General features: G+C 36.6%; 1 protein-coding gene across 3 annotated transcripts in view; it reads left to right on the top strand.

Annotated features, from left to right (window-relative positions):
• Ndst4 (N-deacetylase and N-sulfotransferase 4) overlaps nt 1-24,361 on the top strand; it is a 300,475-nt gene that overhangs the window by 130,577 nt on the left and 145,537 nt on the right. For all 3 annotated transcript variants that reach the window (XM_040751907.1, XM_040751906.1, XM_040751908.1), the window contains 2 exons: nt 5,996-6,083; nt 13,075-13,229. In XM_040751907.1, coding sequence (XP_040607841.1) covers nt 5,996-6,083; nt 13,075-13,229 — 243 coding nt within the window. The remainder of the gene's footprint in view (nt 1-5,995; nt 6,084-13,074; nt 13,230-24,361) is intronic.

Here is a 24,361-nt window from a genome sequence, read left to right as displayed (position 1 = left end):
TAACCACTGGCAAATGAAAAAAAATCAGTTCTTTCTGATGGAGAATCAGAAAGGGAATCTCACAGAAGTTAGTTGAGGGAAAACCATGATCAGAATACATTGTATAAAATGACATCAATTTTCAATAGAAGAAAGAAAAAAGGAGATATGAGAGGCTTTGAAGGAAGAAAGGGAGGAAAGAGAAGGTAGTTGTAATTATAATACAATAGTAAAAGGAACGAAAGAAAGAAAGAAGGAAAGAAAGAAAGAAGGAAAGAAAGCTAGCAAGAGTGTTCTGGCAGAACAAGAAATGAATGAAGTGAGTTTAAATAATAAGAACTGATCAAAGTACTTATACACATCTATGCCTTACCAATAAAATACACTTAGAAAAAAGAGTAGATTCATATAAAAGTCTAAATGTAACAATTAACTGACACATAGTGCACAAATGTAATGCACTTATACTCATTGTTTCCTGGAGTTAATTGCAATCTCCTGGAAGCTATTGTATTCAGACCAGAATCCACAAGCTCTTTTCTGAAACTACCTATGCAGTCAACAGAAGGTGAGTTGAGGAGCAAGAACTGAACTAGCATCCAGGTGAGTATTTCACACGACCAACTTGAGACTTTCTCTACTTTGGGGGATATGTGATCATATACATACCTGTATCCAATGACAGGCATCCAAATAAGAGATCATCCTGACCTCTAGAACTCATTCATGGTCTTAACATTCTAACTGAGGAATCCTCTGAAAAATTAAGTTTGAATTCCATCTGTCTCTTTACTAGAATGTATTTTAAAGACAAAGATGAACTTGTTTTATTAATACTGAAGAATTTATTATGAGATTATAGAATAAAAGGAAGTAATAATGTCAATTTCAATAACAACTGTGTTTTAAAGGAAATTACATACTTATTACTTTTAGTGTTCTATTAGTTCTTTAGGGAGCCCCTCATAAACAGAATAAGGATAAAATTTAAAGCCAGATGCATTGTTTTATATGATTTAAAAACTATTATTAAGACTCTTTTATTTAACATCTAATTTAAAGTTGAGTTCCCTAAACATATTAAGATTTGAAAGCATACATACATTTACCTGATATTTCATTTTTACCTATACTGTGTTTCATTTCTTACTTTATTTTCAAATTGAGATATATTGTTTCCAGATTATTAATTATCAATATTTTTGCAAAACCTAGGGCTTATTTTAGAAGTTTCATCATGTTTCATCTACTCTTAACTTCACATGTTGATTTTGTTCTGATTTTGCTTCTAACATTTTAGATTTTTCATATTTTCAAATTACATTTTATTTTTCAACACCTCTATAATTTTTCAAGGCTTAGCACTTTTGTCTTTCAAACTTATTTTAGGTATTTATGTTTAAATTTTAATTAATTTTTATATGTTAATTGTTGTATTTTCATCACTGGAAAAAGTAGAAACTTACTTCTTCAGGGTTGTGAAAACCAAAGAGTATTTACTTAGCATAACGCAAGATACCTTGGGGATCTTTGACATTTCCTTATGAGCCCATTTGCTTTATTCCCATAGCATTTGTCTTTTTACTCCAATGCAAGTCATGATCTGAATTATGAAGCTGTTCCTGGACAGTTCTATGGCTTTCTTCAATGGAAAAGTCTGTGTGATTCTACAGTTTAAGTAGGGCTGGGATGAGAGAGTTTATATTTCCTGGCCTCTGTTCCTCCGTTACTTAAGTTGAAATACATTGCTATACAACTGTGATATTATACTATAGGCTGGCGAAGTGTAATTCTTTGTCTATACTCTTCTGATACATTTGGCTGATCTATATTTATCAGTTTAGCATTGAAAAATGTGTTACAAACAAAATAAGTAGAATGAATCCTATTTATTGCCATGCATTTCTCTAACTATGAATATAACTCACATGCACAAAATTACATTTTCCAACAAAGAATACAGAAAAACATGACTAAGTTATAATCAACCTATACACCCTTATTGACTAGAGAAGGAAATAAGATGCAAAGTGCATATAAAAAAGCAGCAGAAAATTCTGCAAATTAAAAAAATAATTTAGAAATAGTCTCTGACAGATGAGGAAAATTTTGAGGCATTAAAGGTTGCTCCTTGAAGAAATATGGCATTTGGAAGAGGTTTAGTGAATGGCTGTGGTTTTGAATTGGGATTAGGAATAAGGGTGGCCTTCTAAGCATAATGAAGAGTAGAACGACATAGAAACACACAGAAGGTGGTTCAGATTAAGGATTACTTGGTGAAATATGGAATGGAAAGATGCATGTAGCCTAAACAGATATTTAAAGATGCCAAGGATTTATGATTGCCAGCTCCAGAATTTATTGAATTTGTTTTCTGAACACTATTTATTGATATCATACTGTGTAGCAAACAATTTTCTGCAGGTCTCAGATGATGTAATCTTAAAATAATGCTATTATGTAAATGTTCCTTATTCATATATATGTATCTAAGCTAAAATGGCTGGTAAAGTTTAAGTCATTAGTAGAATAGCTTCCCTGAGCCAAGTTTCCTATGTAATTCCTATGTCAGAAGCCTAGCATGATTACAAAGCATAGGGAATAGGAGAAGCTGAAAATGATCAGTGGAGACAGTGTTGTCCTTTACAGTATAGTAAAACCAAGAGAAAGTTAGTGGGAGCTTGCATGGTAAGTTTGGTTCAGGTAGTTTTCTGTTTCCTCCTTAGATTGTTGCCCCCAAAAGCACCTAATGAGTGGATGTGTTGGGGAATATTCTATAAATTTTCCTTCAAAGCACAATCTAGACTTTTGTGAAGAGGTATAATTACACACATGTGACTGTATATATCCATATTCTCTCATCATCATCATCTGCCTCCTCCTCCTTCTTCCTCTCTCCCACTCCCCCTTCTTTAACCCCCCCTTCCTTCTTCCTTCTCCACCTCCAACTCTATCAGCAGTAAGGCTTGAAGCTACATGCTTCGTGCTCGTTACTCTCAATACAATAGCAAGCTCATATTGAATCAAAGCAATGTTGGAGGCATGTAGAATTTTGAATAACCTTAGGAACTCTGAAGAAAAACAAACATGAATAGATATGATTGGAGAGAAGGAAAGGAAGGGAGAAAATAAAACAATTTGTGTTTAAAAATATGGAATCACAGGGAATGAGCATAGAATGGGGGGAACAAAAAGGGACTCACTAAGAGGAAAAAAAGCATAATTTTGTTTTAAAGGCTTTATTCCACAGCAGTCAGCAATAACCTCTAAAATTTCCAAACATTTTGACAACACCCTTATTTCCCCTTTTGTGAAGAGTATTCCGTCATACAGCACATCCCAACCACATTTTCCCTCATTCCATTTCTCCCAACTATCTTATCGTCCAAATTCACTCCCCCTCAATTTCCTTTTCAGAAAAAAGAGCAGGCCTCCAAAAAGTGACAACCCAACAGGACAAAACAAGATACAGTAACACAAGGCAAAAGCTCTCTTATCAAGACTGAACAAAGCAAACTAACAGGACGAAAAGTGTCTCAAGAGCAGTCAAAAGAGCCGGGCGGTGGTGGCGCATGCCTTTAATCCCAGCACTCGGGAGGCAGAGGCAGGCGGATCTCTGTGAGTTAGAGACCAGCCTGGTCTACCGAGTGAGTTCCAGGACAGCCTCCAAAACAATACAGAGAAACCCTGTCTCGTAAAAACCAAAAAAAAAAAAAAAAAGAGCAGTCAAAAGACTCTGAGATATACCTGTTCCCACTTGTAGGAGTCCCACAAAAACCCAAAGCTAACACCATAACATATATGCAGAGGATCAGATGCAGACCCACGCAGACCCACGCACCTGTGCATGCTGCTTCAGTCTCTGAGAGCCCATGTTCTCCTGCTGTATCCACCTCTCTTACTCCTACAGACTTTCCTTCTTCTTCCTCAGGGTTACCCAGTTTCTCTGGGTAGGTGGTGGTGGGAGACCCAATGGATAGCTTCAATTTATACTCTCTCTCTCTCTCTCTCTCTCTCTCTCTCTCTCTCTCTCTCTCTCTCTCTCTCTCTCTCTGTCTCTCTCTGTCTCTCTTTGTCTCTTTCTGTCTCTTTCTGTCTCTCTCTGTCCCTCTGTCTCTCTCTGTCTCTCTCTCTGTCTCTCTTTGTCTCTCTCTGTCTCCCTCTCTCTCTCTCTCTCTCTGTCCCTCTGTCTATCTATGTATCTATCTCTCTCTCTATCACCCACTCTCTCTGCACCATGTCTAATTGTGGGTCTCTGTATCCGCTCCCATCTGCTACAGGAGGAAGTCTCTCTAATGATGACTAGACTAGGGACTGATCTATGAGAATAGCACAATATACTTAGGAATCATTTCCTCAATGTTTTAAAAAGACCATTCATGTTGACCATTCATGTTGATTCTACCCAAAGTCACTGGGCTATCCAGTTTCCAATTTCTGGCCATCCAGGCAGTGCCAGGCATGAATTTCCTCTTGTGGAGTGGGTTTCAAGTTATTGGACTACATCCTATTTTTAATATTTACTTAGGTCTTTTGCATCTTATAACATGTTTGGCTAATACTCTGGGAGGCCTGCGCTTTTTTGAAGGGAAACATAGGAGGTATGGATCTGGGTCTTGGAGAGCTGGTAGTAGTGGAGGGAGGGGAAACTGCATTTGGGATGTGTTGAAAACAAAAAATGAAATAATGGTTAATACCTGCTAGAATTGACTAAAACTAATGAGTTTAGTTGCCCAGAGATGTGTTTTATTTGTTTGTTTATATGTTTTGGTTTGGGTTCATTTTTGTTTTTTGTTTGTTTTGATAATGATAAAATAAGATTGGTCATGGTTGTTTGTTTACATCATAATTATGGTCTTGGATAACCACAAACTGTATTATTTTATTAGTATCTATTTGGTAACGATTCCTTCCCTCCCTTCTTTTTCCCTTCCCTCCCTCCCTCCCATTCTCCTTCTCTCATTCCTTCCTTCTTTAATCAATGTATCTACTACTCTCTTACCTTAAATTCAAACAATTTACAAAAAATAGTAAGGGCCATAAAAATGGTTCGAACCAAACCTTATTCATCATGACTAATGCTAAGTAAACAGTCTAAACTTCGGCTCTTTTTTCACCCTAACAGTTGGTTCCAGTAACCAAAAGTATTGAAATTAAAAGTACCAGTTTTCTACCAGAACAAAGTCCTCTTGTAAAATTTATTGGAAAACAGGATAAGAGTTCTCAATAAATAAATCAGTAATCATACCAATAAAGAAAAAAAAGGGCATTGAAGTTTTCTGAATACGGGATGATGAACTGGAGGATTGATGAATAAATAATCCTGGACAATTATTACCAATGTGTTCTTATCTTACCTACAAATGGGAAGTTACGATAGTGTAATTCAAAATCTAGGAGTTAAGGAAATGTTGGCTATGTTGGGAGAACAGAGAATATTTCTTTGGCAACATATAGCATACTTATTCCCATATTATTTCTTTTTACTTTTCAGAATTGCAAGCAATGCCTTGTAAAATGTATATTGCTCATTAGTTTATGAAGTAAAACTTCAACCTTTCACTTCAATTATTTTACCTTAAAAATCATGGGTGCAGTAACACGGTCACATAATGAAATGTAGTGCAAATAAAAGTTCTGCCCTGTTCCCTAGTAACATACATAGACTTGTCTATAGCAACAATTCTGAAAGTTTCCCCATGGAACAGAAATGTAATAATCTGAAATTCAAGAAATGTCTCATACAAAATGAAAAATGATTTTAAGGCTTTGCAGTTGGAGAATTGGCTCTCAGTGATGCATAATGTGCTCAAGATTTAACTGTTTCACAGTTCTGTGACCTTCAATAAAATAACATCCGTAATAATTACAATAGCTGTAATATGAATACGCAATTGATGCCCAAAGCTCAGCAAAGCTCCTGTTGTTTCTCTCATGCACACACACTGGTGAAAGAGGCATCCCAATGCTTCATATTTATTTTTCTAAAACCATGTTAATTTCTTATTTATTTCAGGCATTACTAGAGACTCAAAATTTACTGCGCACTCAGGTTGCAAATTTTACCTTCAACCTTGGATTTTCAGGGAAGTTTTACCATACAGGTAAGAAGTAGATTTGTGTTCTCAGGCAGCTCCATATAAATAGGATGTAGAATTTTAAATGTTCCATAAGTAGTAGACAGAGGTTGTCTATGTTGATAATTGGGGGGTTGGGAAACTTGGGTGCACTACATGAGTAGCTAGATACAAACATCAGTTTGTTTACAAAAACTTCTAAAATCAAAGGCAAAAGAAAAAGATCTCTAGACATACATCTGTGGAGACTCTGGGGAACAGAAATAAACCCTCCGTGTGTGGGAGACAGTTGTGAAGCTTTAACTATCAGAGGGGTCCCTGACAGTAGGACCAGGACACAAACCTGGTATATGACCTAGCTTATTGGAGCCCATTTCCCTATGATGGGATACCATGTTCAGTCTTGAAGCATGGGAGAGGGGCCTGGCTCTGTCCCAGCATATTGTGCCAGACTATGTTGACTCATCATAGGAGGCGGTACCCGTGAGGAGGAGTGGACTGTGGGTGGGCTAGGAGGGAGGTGAGGAGGGTGGGAGCAGGTGAGGGATAGGAGGAGCGGTGGGAGGGAGAATTGTGGTTGGAGTGTAAAATGAAATTTAAAAAATGGAAACATAGGAAAAAGAGCACTGATTTTAGAACTCTTTAAGAGAAACCATCATAATTATACCAAATGTGACTGTGCATCCTTTTGTCTGTGTCACATAAGCGAAAGTACAGTGTAGAAACAACAATGACAGCATCGACACTAAGATGAACAGCATTGGGAAGCATTTTTAAATCACCAAAGTTGAGTTGATAGATTCTTTGGTATACATTATTTTGATGGGTAATGGAATTTATAGACTCGAAGAAATGCAGTAGACCCAAAAGATCATCTTATTGATTTTCATTTCTGTGAAAAAGTTTATTCTAATTTTTTTCTTAACAGAGCTGATGTCCATTACAATTCTCATAATAAGTCATACATTCTTCCCACCACTGTCTAAGTATCTTTCTGTTTATTCTGAGCCCCTCAACAGACTCCAAACAAGCTTGGTGTTTTTGTAGTTTATGCTCTCCTGTGTCTTACTTCTCTGCACCCTGATATTCAGATTTTGACTTTTACCTTCAAAATATTAGTATTGTGCTATATTATATTAGGATACAGAGAGCTGTGTTCATGTAATGAATTCTCTTACACTGACAGTATGTGTTGGAGCCTCTGTAAAGAGAGCAGTCAAGATCTGCACCTCTGTGTGCATTCTGGCTATAAGCTAAATGCTTTACTTCAGATGTTAAATTATAGGTTAGAGGGAACATAGCATAGTCATCTCTATGTACTTAAGCAGCTTATTGACTCCTTAACAATGTCCAATGCAAAAGTAGTCTGTAACCTTCCCGAGCACAGCTTGTTTACTCAAGGAGACTATCTAATGCAAAGTTCAGCATGATAAATTAGGATAATGAAGTAGAGATGTCTTACTGGATTTTTCCTGATATATGTTGGTCAATTTTTTGTTTTACTTGAAATATTTAAATTTATTTAACATAATAGAAGGGAAATTAGTACTTAACTACTTGATAAGACAAATGATTGCATATTTTAAAGGACATTTGAAGAGAGATTGGGTCATCATCTCTAGACAGGCTAGGCAATTCTAGGTTATGATTTTGAAAATCACCATGATTTTGTAAATCTCCTTCAAAAGCCTCCTTAAGAAATGAGTTCAGCCCTAGGAAGCTCTGACTATGAAGTTGTAAAGCAGATAACTATAATGGCCGTGTCTGCTCATGCAGGGGAATAAAGCTATGAGATTACTTGGAGCTCATACACAAACAGTAAAATTTTGTCTTAAATACCTTCCTAGTGTAAGCAAATTCATTCTCTCAGACGAAATGTATCTGGAAGGCTGTACCAGGTTTTATCTCCTTCTCACACTTAGACATATTAAACCTGTCAGACAAGCTCAGCGTAAGTGTTGATAGAAGTTATGATGTTTCCCATTTTTTCTTTATGTTCCCGGGCATGTGCACAGCATACATCTATTAGGAAATAAACAGCACAGTTTTTGTTAACATTTCAAAAATTGTTATTAAAATACTCCCCCCAAAGATACATTTTAATTGTGTTTCTTAAAAAGACTTCACTGGCTCTGAGTTGGAACCAGCCTAGCAAAAATTAATAAATAAATAAATGATGTAAGAAACATTGCATAATGTGATACTGTGGTAATAGCTCACTTAGAAAATAAGACAGATGTATGTATAAATACATAAATTCTGAGAATTTAATTTTCTCCACATAAATATATAACTTTTATTTAACTGCTCTGCTGCGTTGCCTAAAGGAGTATAGAAAATCATTTTAAAGAGTGCAATTGTATTAAGTCCAGTTCACATCAATGCATTTAAGCTTCAGAGATTTCCTCAAGTGCTGAATGCTATAGTAGGCTCTACATGGAGGTATACCATATCTCTGTCTAGTCACAGCTCTATCTGGAGATCTAGCAGGTTTTTGAAAGCCAGGCAAGTTCATTCATTTTGTGCGCTCATGGCTATGATGTGTACCTGTTTTCTCCTAGAATGGTCTGATTTCCCAGTGCATAAGGATGCCGATTCATAAGCTTCACTGTTCTGAAGACATTTAATCTCATGTGTCTAGTGCAGCAGTGACTACAGCTGCACGGGACAGACTGCGTCATTGATTGTATTTATCATGTGTGTTTTTCCTGTCCACCACTCTGACCTTCACGTTAAAGCCAATCTCATCCCAAAATGACATATTACTAACCTTCCTGATAATCATTCATCCACAGGCTGCAGATTGAAAGAGGGGTCCACAGGGCTGATTAAAAAGGAAAAAAATAACAAAAGTGGGGAATTTAGAATGAATCGTTTTATTCTGGAAATGTTTGCATCTTGATTGAAATTCATCATGAAAGCTGCTCAGAATGGAAAGCCTACAGCTGAGGCCACCTTCTAGGAGTGTTAGGCATTTTGTTTCTCAGTGGACATGATTGACAGTGAGAATTATGGATGTTATGTTTTGATAATCAATTAGAACTAATCCATTTAATAATTGTCATGAATAATGTTTGGAAACTGGTGTAAGATTGCTTACCCGGTTGTCAGTTCTACTCCTAAAAATTGACTTAACTAAAAAAAATGTGTTAACTTCAAAAATAAAAGAAGGGAAATTGCTATCATAGTAATTTTCTTTACTTTTATATATACAGTGTGGATTAAAAGACCTCATGCTAGAGACAGAGAAGTTGTTTCGAAAACTTTGACATTTTACCAACTATATAAACACACACAAAGTATGTAACCTTTCTGTACCTCATTTTCCACATGTACAAATGGTGATATTACCTCCCATACATGAAGTTGTAAATGCTCATTATTAGTATTTTGGGAAGTTTTTTTATTTGAGAATAAAGGTTTATGGAATATTAATTGAGGTCTGCTTTCTAATTTGGAGATAGTGAGTGTCTTTTAATATGCATTTATTCACTAATAGGATTCATATAGGTGGTTAGTATAGGTGGTTATTTGTTATGTTTCAAACCTGGAACATATGTCTGAGATGCCGGTTTAACATACCAAAGTGGAACTGGTCAGCCAGGTTCTACCTGCTTCCATAGTCCCTACCTGTTACAGGGTTCTTCTAGTTAACATACCCCTACACTAAACGTCTCCAGCACAGGGGTTTGGATTGCACTTCTCTATACTATCCAACCATATTGATTACCTGCCCTCTTTGTACCTTTAAGCCTCCTGGCTGCTGTCCCTGCTCTCCCTCCTTTCCCAACTCCCCTCTCCTCAAATGGCCCAGTCTGGTCATGTCTATTCTGGACTTTCCCAAATGTGTCTGCCTCTGGTTATGCATTCCCACATATCTATAATAAGGTTTCTTCTCCACTATAACTAAGAGCAGTCATGTTTCCTTTTTTTTTAGTTCACTCAGCTATATACTCACCTATGGAGATCATGCCAGATATTGAATAAAAACAAAATGTAAAAATATTTCTTCACATTTAGAAATTACAATATTTCATTTCCTGAAAAATGAGAATATTTTATGCAAAAGAGATTAAACAGCCAATGGAATGTTTCAAATCTTATTTTACTCTTTCAGTTTTACATTTACATCTGTTAATCTATTGTCCAAATCTTTCAGAAAAGCATTGGTTTGGGGGGCTGTGGCTATAGATTAGTAGTAGAGCACTTGCCTTGTGTTTAGAGTTCAATCCTTAGCAATGAAAAAGGCAGAATCAAAAAACCTTATGTTGACAGATTTGAAGAGCTTTCAGAAGGAAGCATGTTATTATCTCAAAGCAACGATCCAGTAAAATTGGTGACAAGATTAACCTTTTGTATGCTTCACTCTGACTTAAAACATGTGCTTTAGGAAAGGTGTCATATTTTAAACAAAACAAAACCTACTTTATTTTATATTTATGATCATTTAGACATAATTTTGGCTTAGTTTAGAAGTAAAAGATTTATTTAGGACATAGACAATTTAATATCTTTAACTGGTTTCTATATGGTCATTATGAACTACAAATAATATTTTGTCTGTAACTTCAGCATACACAAGTATTGAAAAATTATGCACTTTGATGGCCGAAATATGGCATTTTCAGTTAGAATGGGAATCACTTAAAATTCTACTGTGTTATACCAGCATGACTTGCTATCCTATTTTTCATTAAGCTATGTAGTGTCAAGGGTCAACCTCACATGGCTTTCAATTTTTTGACCAGCATAAAATAACAGAAAGTTTGGCAGAAAATACTCCACGATATTTAAAAAAGAATAAGACATTTTAAACTGTCACATTCAACCTTGCCTAGAGAGTTTGTCAATTAGCAAAATCTGTGATATAAAATGGCTGATATTTTATGACCAGCTATTCAACTGTTTATATCAGTATTCTAATTTGAGCAATTGACCTTGCTCCTGGTCAAGGAAGCATTCTGTACTTCCTGCCACACACAATAATGATCAGTAGAGCTGAAAGGAAAGAAAACATTTCCTAAACACTCTATACTCTGAGAAAAAAAACAGCCTGGTTTTATTGTAGGGGGAGGGTAATTAGTAATTCTTTCCTCACATGTGACATAAGTGACTCTTTCAAACGCATATCTCAGTCTGTTTAATTACAGAGGTAAGAAACACCTTTAGCATAACGTTCACCAGTGGAAATTGTAAATGATTCTTAGCTTGGATTTCAACATTTGATGGTCTTAATAAACTAACATAAGTCAATGAATTGGGAATCTGATTCTAGCAATTTTAGACAACTTATGGGAATTATGAATGTTGTCTACTCACTCATTCACAGGATTTCCTAAATTTCTAGACTTCTGTTCTTTATATAAGAGACTGCTAAGGTCATTGACTATTTTCAGGAAGGCAGAATCAAGTTATTGTAGTATTCTAGGAAAACAGAATGCAACAGCAAAGCTTAATAGAGTCAGTGTTTGTCTTTCAAAAGGTATGATCTATGCAAGCAAGATCTTTAAGAATATATTAAAATATGTCAATTAAAAGCAAAGCAATTAAATATCAGCTGGCTTGATTTTCAGGAGCTGTAGGTAGTCTATGTACTTCTATCTGGAAGTGCTTTCATCAATTGATCTTATTGACCCTTTACTAAGACCTCATGGCAAAAGGATTTAAGTCCTTGTTTTAAACCAGGAAACTTGCATTTAGGATTATACCTCTTCAAGATCAAAGAGTTAATAATATAGGAAAGAAGGGACTCTGTTCCAGTAACTGAATCCAAACTGTATTACACATTTCATACATTTCTTCCGAGACTGAGGAAATCTTTTCATGCAGCATGCAAAAGGAAAATTTTAAGAGACATTTAAAATAATGTTAATACATAGTCCCTAATTTAATAAAGAACAGAAAATTAAACATCCACCTATTAAATATATTGTCTTAGAAAAGAATAAACTGAACAAAGGCACACCAGAAAACACATTTTTAGATTACTTATATAGTTTTAGTATTTTGAGAATATGTAATAATTGTTGTATGACTAAATTCAGAACATTTTAAAATTTTGTCTAAATGTTATTAAATCATATAATATGTATATATCTCCATAGAGCAAAAAATATTTATGGGTAGCTGCACTATCTATGATGAATACTCTTAGAAACACTGTTTTTTCTGTTTTGCTTTCAGTTATGGTATCAGAGTGCTCTTCATGGGCATTGGGCCGAAAACTGTTTCTATAATGAGAAAGACATACTAACTTTTTACTAATTCTCAAATCTAGTTTCTTTTAGAAATAAGTTTGAGTTTCATTATCAAAGTTTTTTGAAATTTTAGGGTTTATATAAACTTTATTATAAAAATAAATTTTAAAAAGTTGTATGAAAATTAGAATTTTATATGTATAGCATTAACTTGAAATATAAAGAAGCAAAAATACTTAGAGGATAACTGTTCAGTCCTTGAAACAAGCACTCAGAATTTTAAAGAATACAAAAGTCGTTCCCACTGGCTTGTTCTAAAGGATGACTGTGTAATTGCTCAATTTATATTTTATTTTTAATTTTCCTTTACATATTACTTATATTTTCCACATTCCTTCAAAAAATTTATGACATTTTTACAATCAGAAAAAATTACCAAAATTCATCAATTTACCAATACAATTTCATACACACATAGAAAACATTTGAAAAAAAAAAGAAGTGATCCCCTGTAATCCAATTCCCTGTATACAGCAAGAAATCATTGTGAATTATATTTATATATGCATGTATATATAAATATAATATGTATACTCTTATTATTTGTTACTAGCATATGCTTACAATTCCAAACACCATCATCAGTAAGTAGTCTTGAACTACCTCTTTGATCAGCAGTACTCTGATCACACTGTACTCACGACCCTCTCTGACATAAACTAAACTTGTTCCTTTTCTCTTTAGAAGGTAGCATGAAGAATTACATAAAGCTTACAAAAGCAAGGCCATCGTTGAATCCATTGTCACTTAACATATTACAGGGACTGAAGAAGAGGATGAAGGAGATGACCTCCTGCTGGGGTCTGTGGATGAGTTCTGGTGGTTTCCGCACATGTGGAGTCACATGCAGCCCCACCTCTTCCACAACGAGTCCTCTTTAGTGGAGCAGATGATTCTCAACAAAGAGTTTGCCCTGGTGAGTATATTTGGTTGTGGTTCTTCTCCTCTATGGATTGTGATCTAATAACAGTGTCTGGAAACAACAGACTGAGTTGAGCCCCATAGAAATTGAATAGAAAAAAATATATATATGTATACATATATCTCAAAGGACATTACAGACATTGAAATTTCCTGTTGCTTCATGATATTCTGTGCTAGTTATGCATGTATGTGCATGGTGTGATTACACCTAGTGGTAAATACATATGTATATGCACATGTATGTAAAATATATATGAGTTCTACACATAGTAAAAAATATTGGTATATTTTCAAGGTAACTGTCAGGAAGCTGAGAATTTTATCAAAGGATACTTCTAGCATTTGAAAAAAGGAAGTGGTAAAATATAATTTGTTTCTCAAAATTTACTCCTCTTAAGTATAGATAAATTACAGTTATCAAGCAATGACTCAAAATTTAGTGTGTCTTTTTGAAAAATAATATTCAAAACACAGACAGTAAGTCCTTGCTCCCAATGTTTAGTTCAATAGATTTACAGAGGCCTAAGACTTGCATTTCCAAAACTTTTCCAATAAATGCCTATATGCTGGGAAGAGCCATTCACATAGTCTAAATGGGCAAACTGCTGCCTATTCATGTGATCCAACTAAGAAAGCCTTTTTTCTACATATTTTTAAATAATTGAAAATTCTACTGAAGTAACGATAATGATTTGTAATTGAAAACAGTAATATTGCAAAGTCTGAATGTCCATGTCTCTAGGTAAGATGCTATTGGGTTTTTGCCCCACTCCTGCAGTGTCCTCGGCTGCTTTCCTGCCACTATTGTGCACTGAAGTTGTGAAAACAGATCCTACTGTCTCAAGTCCTAAGACATGTGTGTCTTGCCTTTGGTGAAAAGTATACCTGTCCTTGTTTTAGGTATTACTTCAGTCCTCTCTGTCCTTTCAGAAATGTAACAAAACACATAAATCTGGCTCTCAGAAAGACAGTCACATAGCAATGTGATGTTTGCATAGTAGGTCATGTTCTCACAAAAAATGTGGAAAGCCCCTCAAATGCCTGGAGCTCTCAGTTCTGGATCACATCATGACTACCTACAGCTCCTCTGAACTGTGCCATTGCAGAAACTTTCCGTTTTGAGTAATCGTATTTAGAAGCACAGCACTCAAATAAATATAATGGAGTCCTATAAAGTTATACCTGGTTATTCATTATTATTTTAAAAGGACACCTTAATTTCCTTTGTAAGTTTCCATGGCAGAGTCATAAAATTATAATTACAGTGAGTAAGATCAAAGATTATGGCACCAAAATACCTTGATTGACCTTTTTCCTTCCATGAATGGCCACTTGATGTAGTACAAATCTCTTAAATCATCTGTGTCTTGGTTTCTCACACACAAAAGAACCAGGAGAGAAGAAAGAATTGCCATGTAGGATTGTTGTGCAAATGCACATATAATTTTCCACCAAAGTCTAACACTCAATAAGTCTTCCATATGTATTGTTTATCCAATTATCTCCTTTAAAAATACACACAAATATGTAGTCTTATGCTGCTTTAAATAGTTAAATACTTTTTTTCAATGTGAATAAAAGATTTAACTTGTAGGCACTATACAAAAAATTCTGTAATGCTAAATAGGATAAATAGGATTCTAAGCATTATCAGTAAATTTGCCTTACTCAAAAACAAACACGCTAATAAACATTCCCGGTTTTGTTACTTGGAAAACCTAACATGTTTATCACTTGTCTTAAATTTGCCCAACTCTACTGCCACTCAGCAACCTGGCTCTCCAGATTTGTAGGTGATATTTCATAATAGCTGATTTCACCTGTTTGCGTAATTTCTTTTTTAAAAGCCATGCTGAGAGCTCTGGAAAAAATTACGATGTAATTGCTTCGTAATGAATCATTGGGAGCTTTTTAGAGGCCATTCAGTGCAATTACATTTGTTTAGTCAGTGACGCTAGAAGCTACACTTAAACCTATAAATACATCTTGTTTAAAAAAGGATCTTATTATGTGTTTCAAAGACAAAATATTGCAACCCAAATGAAGCTTGTTAAACACACACATTGCAGTGGCATTGTCTGTTTCTTTTCTGAGTTCAGTTCCACAAAACTTAAGAATGTTAAGCAATGTCATTGAGAACCCTGCCTTCCCTGTCAACAGGGCATGACAGTAAGAATGTTATCTGGAGTCAAGAAGCATTTCTTTCTTATACAATTATTTTCCTAAGTTTAAGTAACATTTTGAAACCATCAACAACATAAAGACAACATAGGGCAGTTGCAAGCACCAATGAGATAATGGCAGGCTAAAAATGAGTCCCAACTGCTTGTAACCAGTTCTAATAAAGTTGGCAACTTATTTAATGTCTTCATGCTTCACTTACTTCCCTTGAATGCTAATGGCTGTTTTTCATTCTCTACGCCACAAACTTTCTTTAGATAATTAATTTACATCAACTCATCTGCCAAAGGAAAGCACTGGACCAGATAATGCCACTGATCAATTCCAGCGCTAAAGTTTGCAATAACTGACAACATCAGTCCCAAAATTTGGATTGAACATCTTGAAATACTCAGCTGGCTGCAATTGTAGTAATTTTGTAAATCGTTTTTTCAAACTAAATCAGCACTTATATGCATAAAAATCAAATATACTAAACTCTTCCTTTAAAAACTGTTTCTGGACATTCCTAATGACTCCATGGTAGGACTATGTGTGATAGAGGAGTTATCAGTTTCAAAGGCACAGTTGTATTCATCAAGTCTCCAAATAATATTCAAGTGAAGTAGTTAGGATCTTGATACAGATATTTTTATAAATAGAGTTTTTAAAACTCAAACATAATGGTTATATCCATAGGACTCTTTGAAATCTCTCTGGGTATAGTTCATTTCCTCTTGGAACATATTTGAAGATCATGAGAATAATACATTAAATGAGTGGTTTTCTTTCCTTTCAGTATTTTTGAAAGAAGCTTTATTAATATAAGGCTGTGCCATTAGTTAAGCTTGGCAGATGCCCTTACAAAATCGATTTGTGTGGAGTGGAGGCATAGGGAGTATGTACATTCAATCCATGAGTAAGATTAACTGGATTAAGTATGCATGTACATGCTTAATACATGGACACATGTCATATGTGTGTTTGTATGTTTTCACAGAAGGTGTTAACATATTGATCAGAATAATCAAGGTGTGGCAGTGGCGATGTACTTTACTAGGTATGACAGAAAATATTTTTATGATCCTGTCTGTAATAAACCATAGATCTTTGCTGCCACTCAGTTGCTTGTGCATGTCAGTAAGCAGACACAAACTTTCAAAGATGACAACAAAGGCTGAGGAAAAGCAGAGACAGGGGGTAACACGAAAGCAACTGATGAAAAGGGGACCAAAAATCATCTTTCATTTAACCTGCATCTCCATTTCAATCACAGAGGAAAACAGAATGCTTGTAACATAAACCTGAACTACTTACTTTTATTCTACAATAGACTTGTGGGTAAAATTCTGTTTTGTCGTTTCAAGTTTAACATGCACACTCATTAAAGTTTCTAAGCCAGTGGGGATTTTCTGTCCGCTGATTATTTCAGATGAGAAAATATCCTAAAGGGGAAAAAAACAGCGTTTTGTCTTCACTGCTAACATTTTCAATAAAGATGAAGTTTCCTCACATTTTAGTAAATAGTAAAGTATCTTGTTTTAACTAAGTAAATGCAGATTTTTAAAGTTAGTGGTTTAAAGTTCTGTTTAAAAGTTTTACATATTTAAGAAATATAAATATACCTATCATAATTAGATTAAATATTCATGACATCATGACATGTAAAGTATTTCAATTAGAACACAAAATTGGTACTAATGAAATAACTCAGCAGGTTATGTATTTTTTTGTATAAGGATGAAGACTTAAGTTTGGATCTCAAGTATCCATGTATAAAGTAGGACATAAATGTACATCTGTAATCCATGTGCTTGAAGGTAGAGACAAGAGGATCACTGAGGTCAGTGGTATGCCAGCTTAGCCAATCAGTGAATTATAAATTCAATTATAGACCTTGCCTCAAAAATGAATGTAGACAGGTTTCTGACCCATCTTCTGGTGCCCTGCACTGTGCTTGGGGTTACCAGTCCCTGCAGACCAGCCCATCCAGTGTCTGCCGAAGTAGCAGTTCTTCTTCCACTCACAGAAGGAGCCTGGGCCTGTTTCCATCCTGCCTTCCAGTCCCCTGCTCAGAATATCCTAAGGCCTGGGGACTGCTGCCTGAGGAACCTGTCCCAGCATACCAGTCCATCCAGAATCTCCCAGCTTCAAGGTGCTAGTCCCACCTCCACCCACAGGAGGAGATAATCATGGACCTGTTGCCAGCCTGCCTTCCAGTGCCCTGCTTGGAGTCCCCAGAGGCTGGGGGCCTGCACACAGGGAACCCATCCTGTCGAATAATCCATCCAGAGTCGCCTACATTGTGGTACCAGTCCAACCTCTACCCTGGGAAGAGGAGAGCCATCAGAGTATTGAACCTGTTTACACCCACAAGAAAGGGAACCTACCATACCATACCTACCAAGAGAGGTAAAGACCCCAACAGTACCCATTGGAAAACAGGAAGGGGAGACAAAAAATAAAAACACAATAAACAACAGAAAGATCAATATGACACCAAAGAATTAATGTAAAAAAGAATTGGTTCTTTGAGAAAATCAGCAAGATAGAAAATTTTTTATCCAAACTAAGCAAAAAGCAGAGAGAGAACATGCAAACTAACAAAATCAGAAATGAAAAGGGGTCATAACAATGAACACTGAGGAAATCCAGAGAATCATCAGGTCATTCTTAGAAAACCTGTACTCCAGAAAATTTTAAAATTGAAAGGAAATGGACAATTTACTGGATAGATATTACTTACCAAAATTAAATCAAGAACAAAATGGCAATTTAAATAGACCTATAACACATAATTAAATAGAAGCAGTCATCAAAAGTCTCCTAACCAAAAAAAGTCCAGGACCAGATGGTTCCAATGCAGAATTCTACCAGAAATTCAAAGAAGAGCTAACCGTGAAAATGTTCCACACAATAGAAACAGAAGGGTCATTGCCAAAATCTTTTTACAGATCTGCAATTTCCTTGGAACCCAAGCCACCAAAGACACATCTAAGAAGGAGAACTACAGACCAATATCCCTCATGAACATTGATGTAAAATACTCAATAAAATACTGGCAAATTGAGGGACTGGAGAGATGGCTCAGCGGTTAAGAACACTGACTGTTCTTCCAGAGGTCTGAGTTCAAGTCCCGGCAACCACATGGTGGCTCACGACCATCTGTAATGAGATCTGGTGCCCTCTGCTGGCATGCAGGCAGAAGGCTGTATACATAATAAATAAATAAAATATTTTTAAAAAATACTGGCAAATTGAATCCAAGAACACATCAGAACAATCATCCACCATGATCAAGTAGGCTTCATCCCAGGGGTGCAGGGAGGGTTCAACATACAAAAATCCATCAATGTAATTCACATATAAATAAATTGAAATAGAAAACCCACATGATCATTGGATGCTGAAAAAAGCCTTTGAAAAAAAACTCCACCACAACTTCATGATAAAGGTCTTGGAGAGATCAGGGATAACAGGAACATACCTAAATATAATAAAAGCTATATACAGCAAATAAGCAGCCAACATAAAAATAAACGGAGACACCCTCAATGTGATTCCTCTAAAAACAGGAACAAAACAAGGCTGTCCATTCTATCCATATTTCTTCAATATTTTACTTGAAGTGCTAGTTAGAGCAATAAGATAACAAAAGGAGATCAAGGGATTACAAATTGGAAAGGAAGATGGCAAACTTTCATTATTTGCAGATGATATGATAGTTTATATAAGTGAGCCAAAAAACTCTACCAAGGAACTCTTACAGCTGATAAACACCTTCAGCAAAGTGTCAGGATACAAGATTAACTAAAAAAAAATCAGTAGCCATACTCTCTACAGAAGATAAATGGACTAAGAAAGAAATCAGAGAAACATTGCCCTTTAAAATAGACACTAACAACATAAAATATCTTGGGATAATGCTAACCAAACAAGTGAAAGGTCTATGTAGCAAGAACTTTGACTCTTTAAATAAAGAAATTAAAGAAGATACCAGAAAAAAAGAAAGATCTCCCATAATCTTGGATAGGTAAGATCAACATAGTAAAAATGACAATCTTTCCAAAAGCAAACTACAGATTTGATGCAATCACCATCAAAAACCCAACACAATTCTTCACTGACTTTGAAAGAATAATACTCAATTTTATATGGAAAAACAAAAGACCCAGGATAGCCAAAACAACCCTGTACAACACACCATCCCTGGCTTCAAACTGTATTATAGAGCTATAGTTTTGAAAACAGCTTGGTGTTAACACAAAAATAGACAGGTATACCAAGGGAATCAACTTGAAAACACTGAAATTAACCCACACACCTATGAATACCTGATTTGGACAAAAAGTTAAAATTATACAATGGAAAAAGAAAATATCTTCAACAATTGGTGCTGCCAAAACCAGATCCTGATGTGTAGAAGACTGCAGATAGATCCATGACTATCACCCTGCACATTTTTTAAGTACAAATGGGTCAAAGACTTCACAAATCCAGGCACACTTAACCTGTTAGAAGAAAAGTGGGAGGTACACTTGAAAATTAGTACAGGAGATCCCTTCCTGAGCATAACACCAGTAACACAGTCACTGAGATTGACAATTAACAAATGGGACCTCATGAAACTGAGAAGCTTTTATAAGGAAAAAGACATAGTCAACAAAACAACTCAGCAACCCACAGAATGGGAAAAGATATTTACCAACCCCACATTTGACAGAGAGCTGATTTTCAAATTGTGCAAATACACAAGAAGCTAGTCAACAAAACATCAAATAATCCAATTAAAAAGTGGGGTATAGAGCTAAATGGAGAAAGATAGTTAAAGTGTTCCACGTCCTTTTTTTAATTTTTTTTATTTTTAAATTTAAATTAGAAACAAGGTTACTTCACATGTCAATTCCAGGTCACTCTCCATTTCCCTCCACTCCTCCCGTGCCCTCCCACCAACCCCCCCCAATACTCCCTCATTTCCCCAAGGAGGGTGATGCCCTCCATGGGGGTGTCCATAGTCTGTCATTTCATCCAGGGCAGGACCTAGATCCTCCCCCAAGAGTTCGGGGTAAGAGTGCATCTCACATTGTTGGATGGGAGTCCAAAGTCCATTTGTATACCTGGGATAAATACTGATCTACTGCCCAAGGCTCAATAGATTACCTAGGCCTCCTCACTGACACCCACATTCAGGGGGTCTTGATCAGTCCCATGCTGGATTCCCAGGCATCAGCCTGGTATTCAAGAGCTAACCCTTGTCAGGTCAGCTGTTTCTGGGGGGTTAAACCAGCCCAGTCTTAATCCCTTTGGTCATCAGTCCTCCCTCTCTGTTACTGGCTTTCTTGAGTTCAGCTCAGTGCTTAGCCATGGAAGTCTGCCTCTTCTTCCATCAGCCACTGAATGAAGTTTCTGTTTCCCAGACTCTCTGGCCATGGGATTGTAGGCTGGCACCCCAGATCTATGTCTAAAATCCATATATGAGACAGTACATGCCATGTTTCTCTTTTTGCTACTGGATTACCTTGCTCAGGATGGTTTCTTCTAGTGCCATCCATTTACCTACAAATCTTAGGATTCCATTGTTTTTTCTGCTGAATAGTACTCCATTGTGTAAATGTACCACATTTTCTTTACCCACTCTTTGCTTGAGGGGCATCTAGGTTGCTTCCAAGTTCTGGCTATTACAAATAACGCTGCTATGAACATAGTAGAACAGACATCCTTGTTGTATGAATGGGCATCTTTTGGATATAATGCCTAAGAGTGGAGTTGCTGGATCTTGTGGTAGGTTTATTCCCATTTTTCTGAGGAATCTACATACTGATTTCCAAAGTGGCTGAACAAGTTGGCACTCCCACCAGCAGTGGAGGAATGTTCCCCTTTCACCACAACCTATCCAGCATAAATTGTCATCCTTGATGTTTTTGATTTTAGCCATTCTGATAGGAGTGAGATGGTATCTCAGAGTTGTTTTGATTTGCATTTCCCTGTTTGCAAGGAAGGTGAGCACTTTCTCAAGTGCCTCTCAGCCATTTTAGACTCCTCTATTGAAAATTCTCTATTTAGTTCTGCAGCCCACTTTTTAATTGGATCCTTTGATGTTTTGGAGACTTGCTTCTTAAGGTCTTCGTAAATTTTGGAGATCAGCCCTCTGTCAGATGTGGGTTTAGTGAATATTTTTTCCCATTCTGTGGGCTGCCTTTTTGTCTTGCTGACTGTGTCCTTTGCCTTACAGAAGCTTCTCAGTTTCAGGAGGTCCCATTTATTAATTGTTAATCTCACTGTCTGTGCTACTGGTGTTATGTTCAGGAAGCTGTCTCCTTTACCAATTTGCTCAAGGGTACCACCCACTTTCTCTTCTAAGAGGTTCAGTGTGGCTGGATTTATGTTGAAATCTTTGATCCATTTGGACTTAAATTTTGTGCTTGGTGATTAACACGGATCGATCTACATTCTTCTACATGCCAGCCTCCAGTTATGCCAGCACCATTTGTTGAAGATGCTTTCTTTTTTTCCATTGTATATTTTTAGCATCTTTGTCAAAGATCAGATGTTCATACGTGTGTGGGTTAATATCCGGGTTTTCAATTAAATTCCATTGGTCTACCTGTCTATTTTTGTGCCAATACCAAGCTGTTTTCAGGACTATAGCTCAATAATAGAGCTTGAAGTCAGGGATGGTGATGCCTCCAGACGTTGCCTTGTTGAACAGGGTTGTTTGGGCTATCCTGGGTCTTTTGTTTTTCCATACAAAATTGATTATTGTTCTTTCAAGGTCTGTTAAAAATTGTGCTGGGATTTTAATGGGGATTGCATTGAATCTGTAGATTGCTTTTGGCAGGATTGCCATTTTTACTACATTGATCCTACCTATCCAAGAGCATGGAAGATCTTTCCATTTTCTGAGGACTTCTTTAATTTCTTTCTTTAAAGATTCAAAGTTCTTTATGATACAGCTCTTTCACTTGTTTGGTTAGCGTTACCCCAAGGTATTTTACGTTGTTTGTGGCAATTGTAAAGGGTGATGTTTCTCTGATATCTTTCTCAGCCCTTTTATCATCTCTATATAGTAGGACTACTGATTTTCATGAGTTGATCTTATAGCCTGCCACATTGAAGAAGCTGTTAATCAGCTGTAAGAGTTCCCTGGTGGAGTTCTTTGGGTCATTTATGTAAATTATCATATCATCTGCAAATAGTGACAGTTTGAACTTTTCCTTTCCAAAGAGGCTGTATGAGTCGGCACTCCCACCAGCAGTGGAGACGTGTTCCTCTCTCTCCACATCCTCTCCAGCATAAATTGTCTTCGGTGTTTTTGATTTTAGCCATTCTGACAGGAGTAAGATGGTATCTCAGAGTTATTTTGATTTGCATTTCCCTGATGGCTAAGGATGTTGAGCACTTTCTTAAGTGTCTCTTGGCCATTTTAGCCTCCTCTACTGAGAGTTCTCTATTTAGCTCTGTACCCCACCTTTTAATTGGATCCTTTGGTGTTTTGGAGACTTGTTTCTTGAGTTCTTTGTAAATTTTGGAGAGTAGCCCTCTGGCAGATGTAGGGTTAGTGAATATCTTTTCCCATTCTGTGGACTGCCGTTTTGTCTTTTTGACTGTGTCCTTTGCCTTACAGAAGCTTTTTAGTTTCAGAAGGTCCCATTTGTTACTTGTCAATCTCAGTGCCTGTGCCACTGGTGTTATGTTTAGGAAGTGGTCTCCTGTACCAACTCGTTGAAGAGTATCTCCCACTTTCTCTTCTAAAAGTTTCAGTGTGGCTGGATTTATGTTGAGATCTTTGATCCATTTGGACTTAAGTTTTGTACAAGGCGATAAACATGGATCTTTCTGCAGTCTTCTGCATACCAGTACCCAGTTATGCCAGCACCATTTGTTGAAGATGCTTTCTTTTTTCCATTGTACAGTTTTAGCTTCTTTGTCAAAAATCAAGTGTTCATAGGTGTGTGGGTTAAAATTAGAGCTTTCGATTCGGTTCCATTGGTCTACCTGCCTATTTTTGTGCCAATACCAAGCTGTTTTCAGGACTATTTCTTTGAGGGATTTTCCTATATCCTCTTTTAGGGCCTCTATCATTTTCATGAAGGTGGTTTTAAGGTCATTCACTTCTGCTTCATTTGTATTGGAATGTTGGAGTCTTGCTGGTGTGAAGTCTCTAGAATCTGGCGGTGTCATATTTGTTTTTCTCTTGCTGAGTGTGTTTTTGTATTGTCTCTTTCCCATCTATTCTTCTAGTTGGTGCAGAAAGAACCCCTTACTGGTCTGCTGGTTAGGGGACCAGAGTTCCCTTTCTCTGGATGCTAGCAAGTCCAATAATCTGGTAGTTCTTCTATTCCTCGTCCTCATTCTTGTCCCGTGGGTGGAGAAGAAGACCAGGAATCTGTGGTGCTTGGCATCCTACCTGTTCCCCTGGTCCCTTTGTTGGATCTGCTGTTTTCCTGGTCTCGTTGGTGGAAGAGAAGACCTGGAATCTGTGTTGCTTGGCTCCTGCCAGGATTGGAAGCTCTGTGCAGCTCCCAGGCAATCCTCAGGTACTGGTATGCAGGCCCAGATGCAAGGGCCTATTGTACCTGGTCCCACTGGACCAGCTCGTCCCCTGGTCTCCCTGGATCTGCTGGTTTCCCTGTCTCCAGTGTTCCACATCCTTAACCATTAGGATAATGCAAATCAAAAGAACTCTGTTAATCCTGTCAGAATGACTAAAATCAAAAATGCCATGGATAGTTTATGCTGGAGAGGATGTGGACAAAGGGGAACACTCTTCCACTGCAGGTAGGAGTGCAAACTCATACATCCACTTTGGAAATCAGTATGGTGTTTCCTCAAGAAAATGGGAATCAGTCCACCACAAGACACAGCAATTCCACTCTTAGGCATATACACAAAATATGTGCATTCATACAACAAGGACATCTGATCAACTATGCTCACAGCAGTGTTGTTTGTAATAGCCAGATC

Source organism: Mesocricetus auratus, unplaced genomic scaffold (genome assembly GCF_017639785.1).
Source record: "Mesocricetus auratus isolate SY011 unplaced genomic scaffold, BCM_Maur_2.0 Super-Scaffold_100009, whole genome shotgun sequence".
Lineage (NCBI taxonomy): Eukaryota > Metazoa > Chordata > Mammalia > Rodentia > Cricetidae > Mesocricetus > Mesocricetus auratus.
Note: the sequence above shows the minus strand (reverse complement) of the source record. Positions and strands in the feature narration are given on the sequence as shown.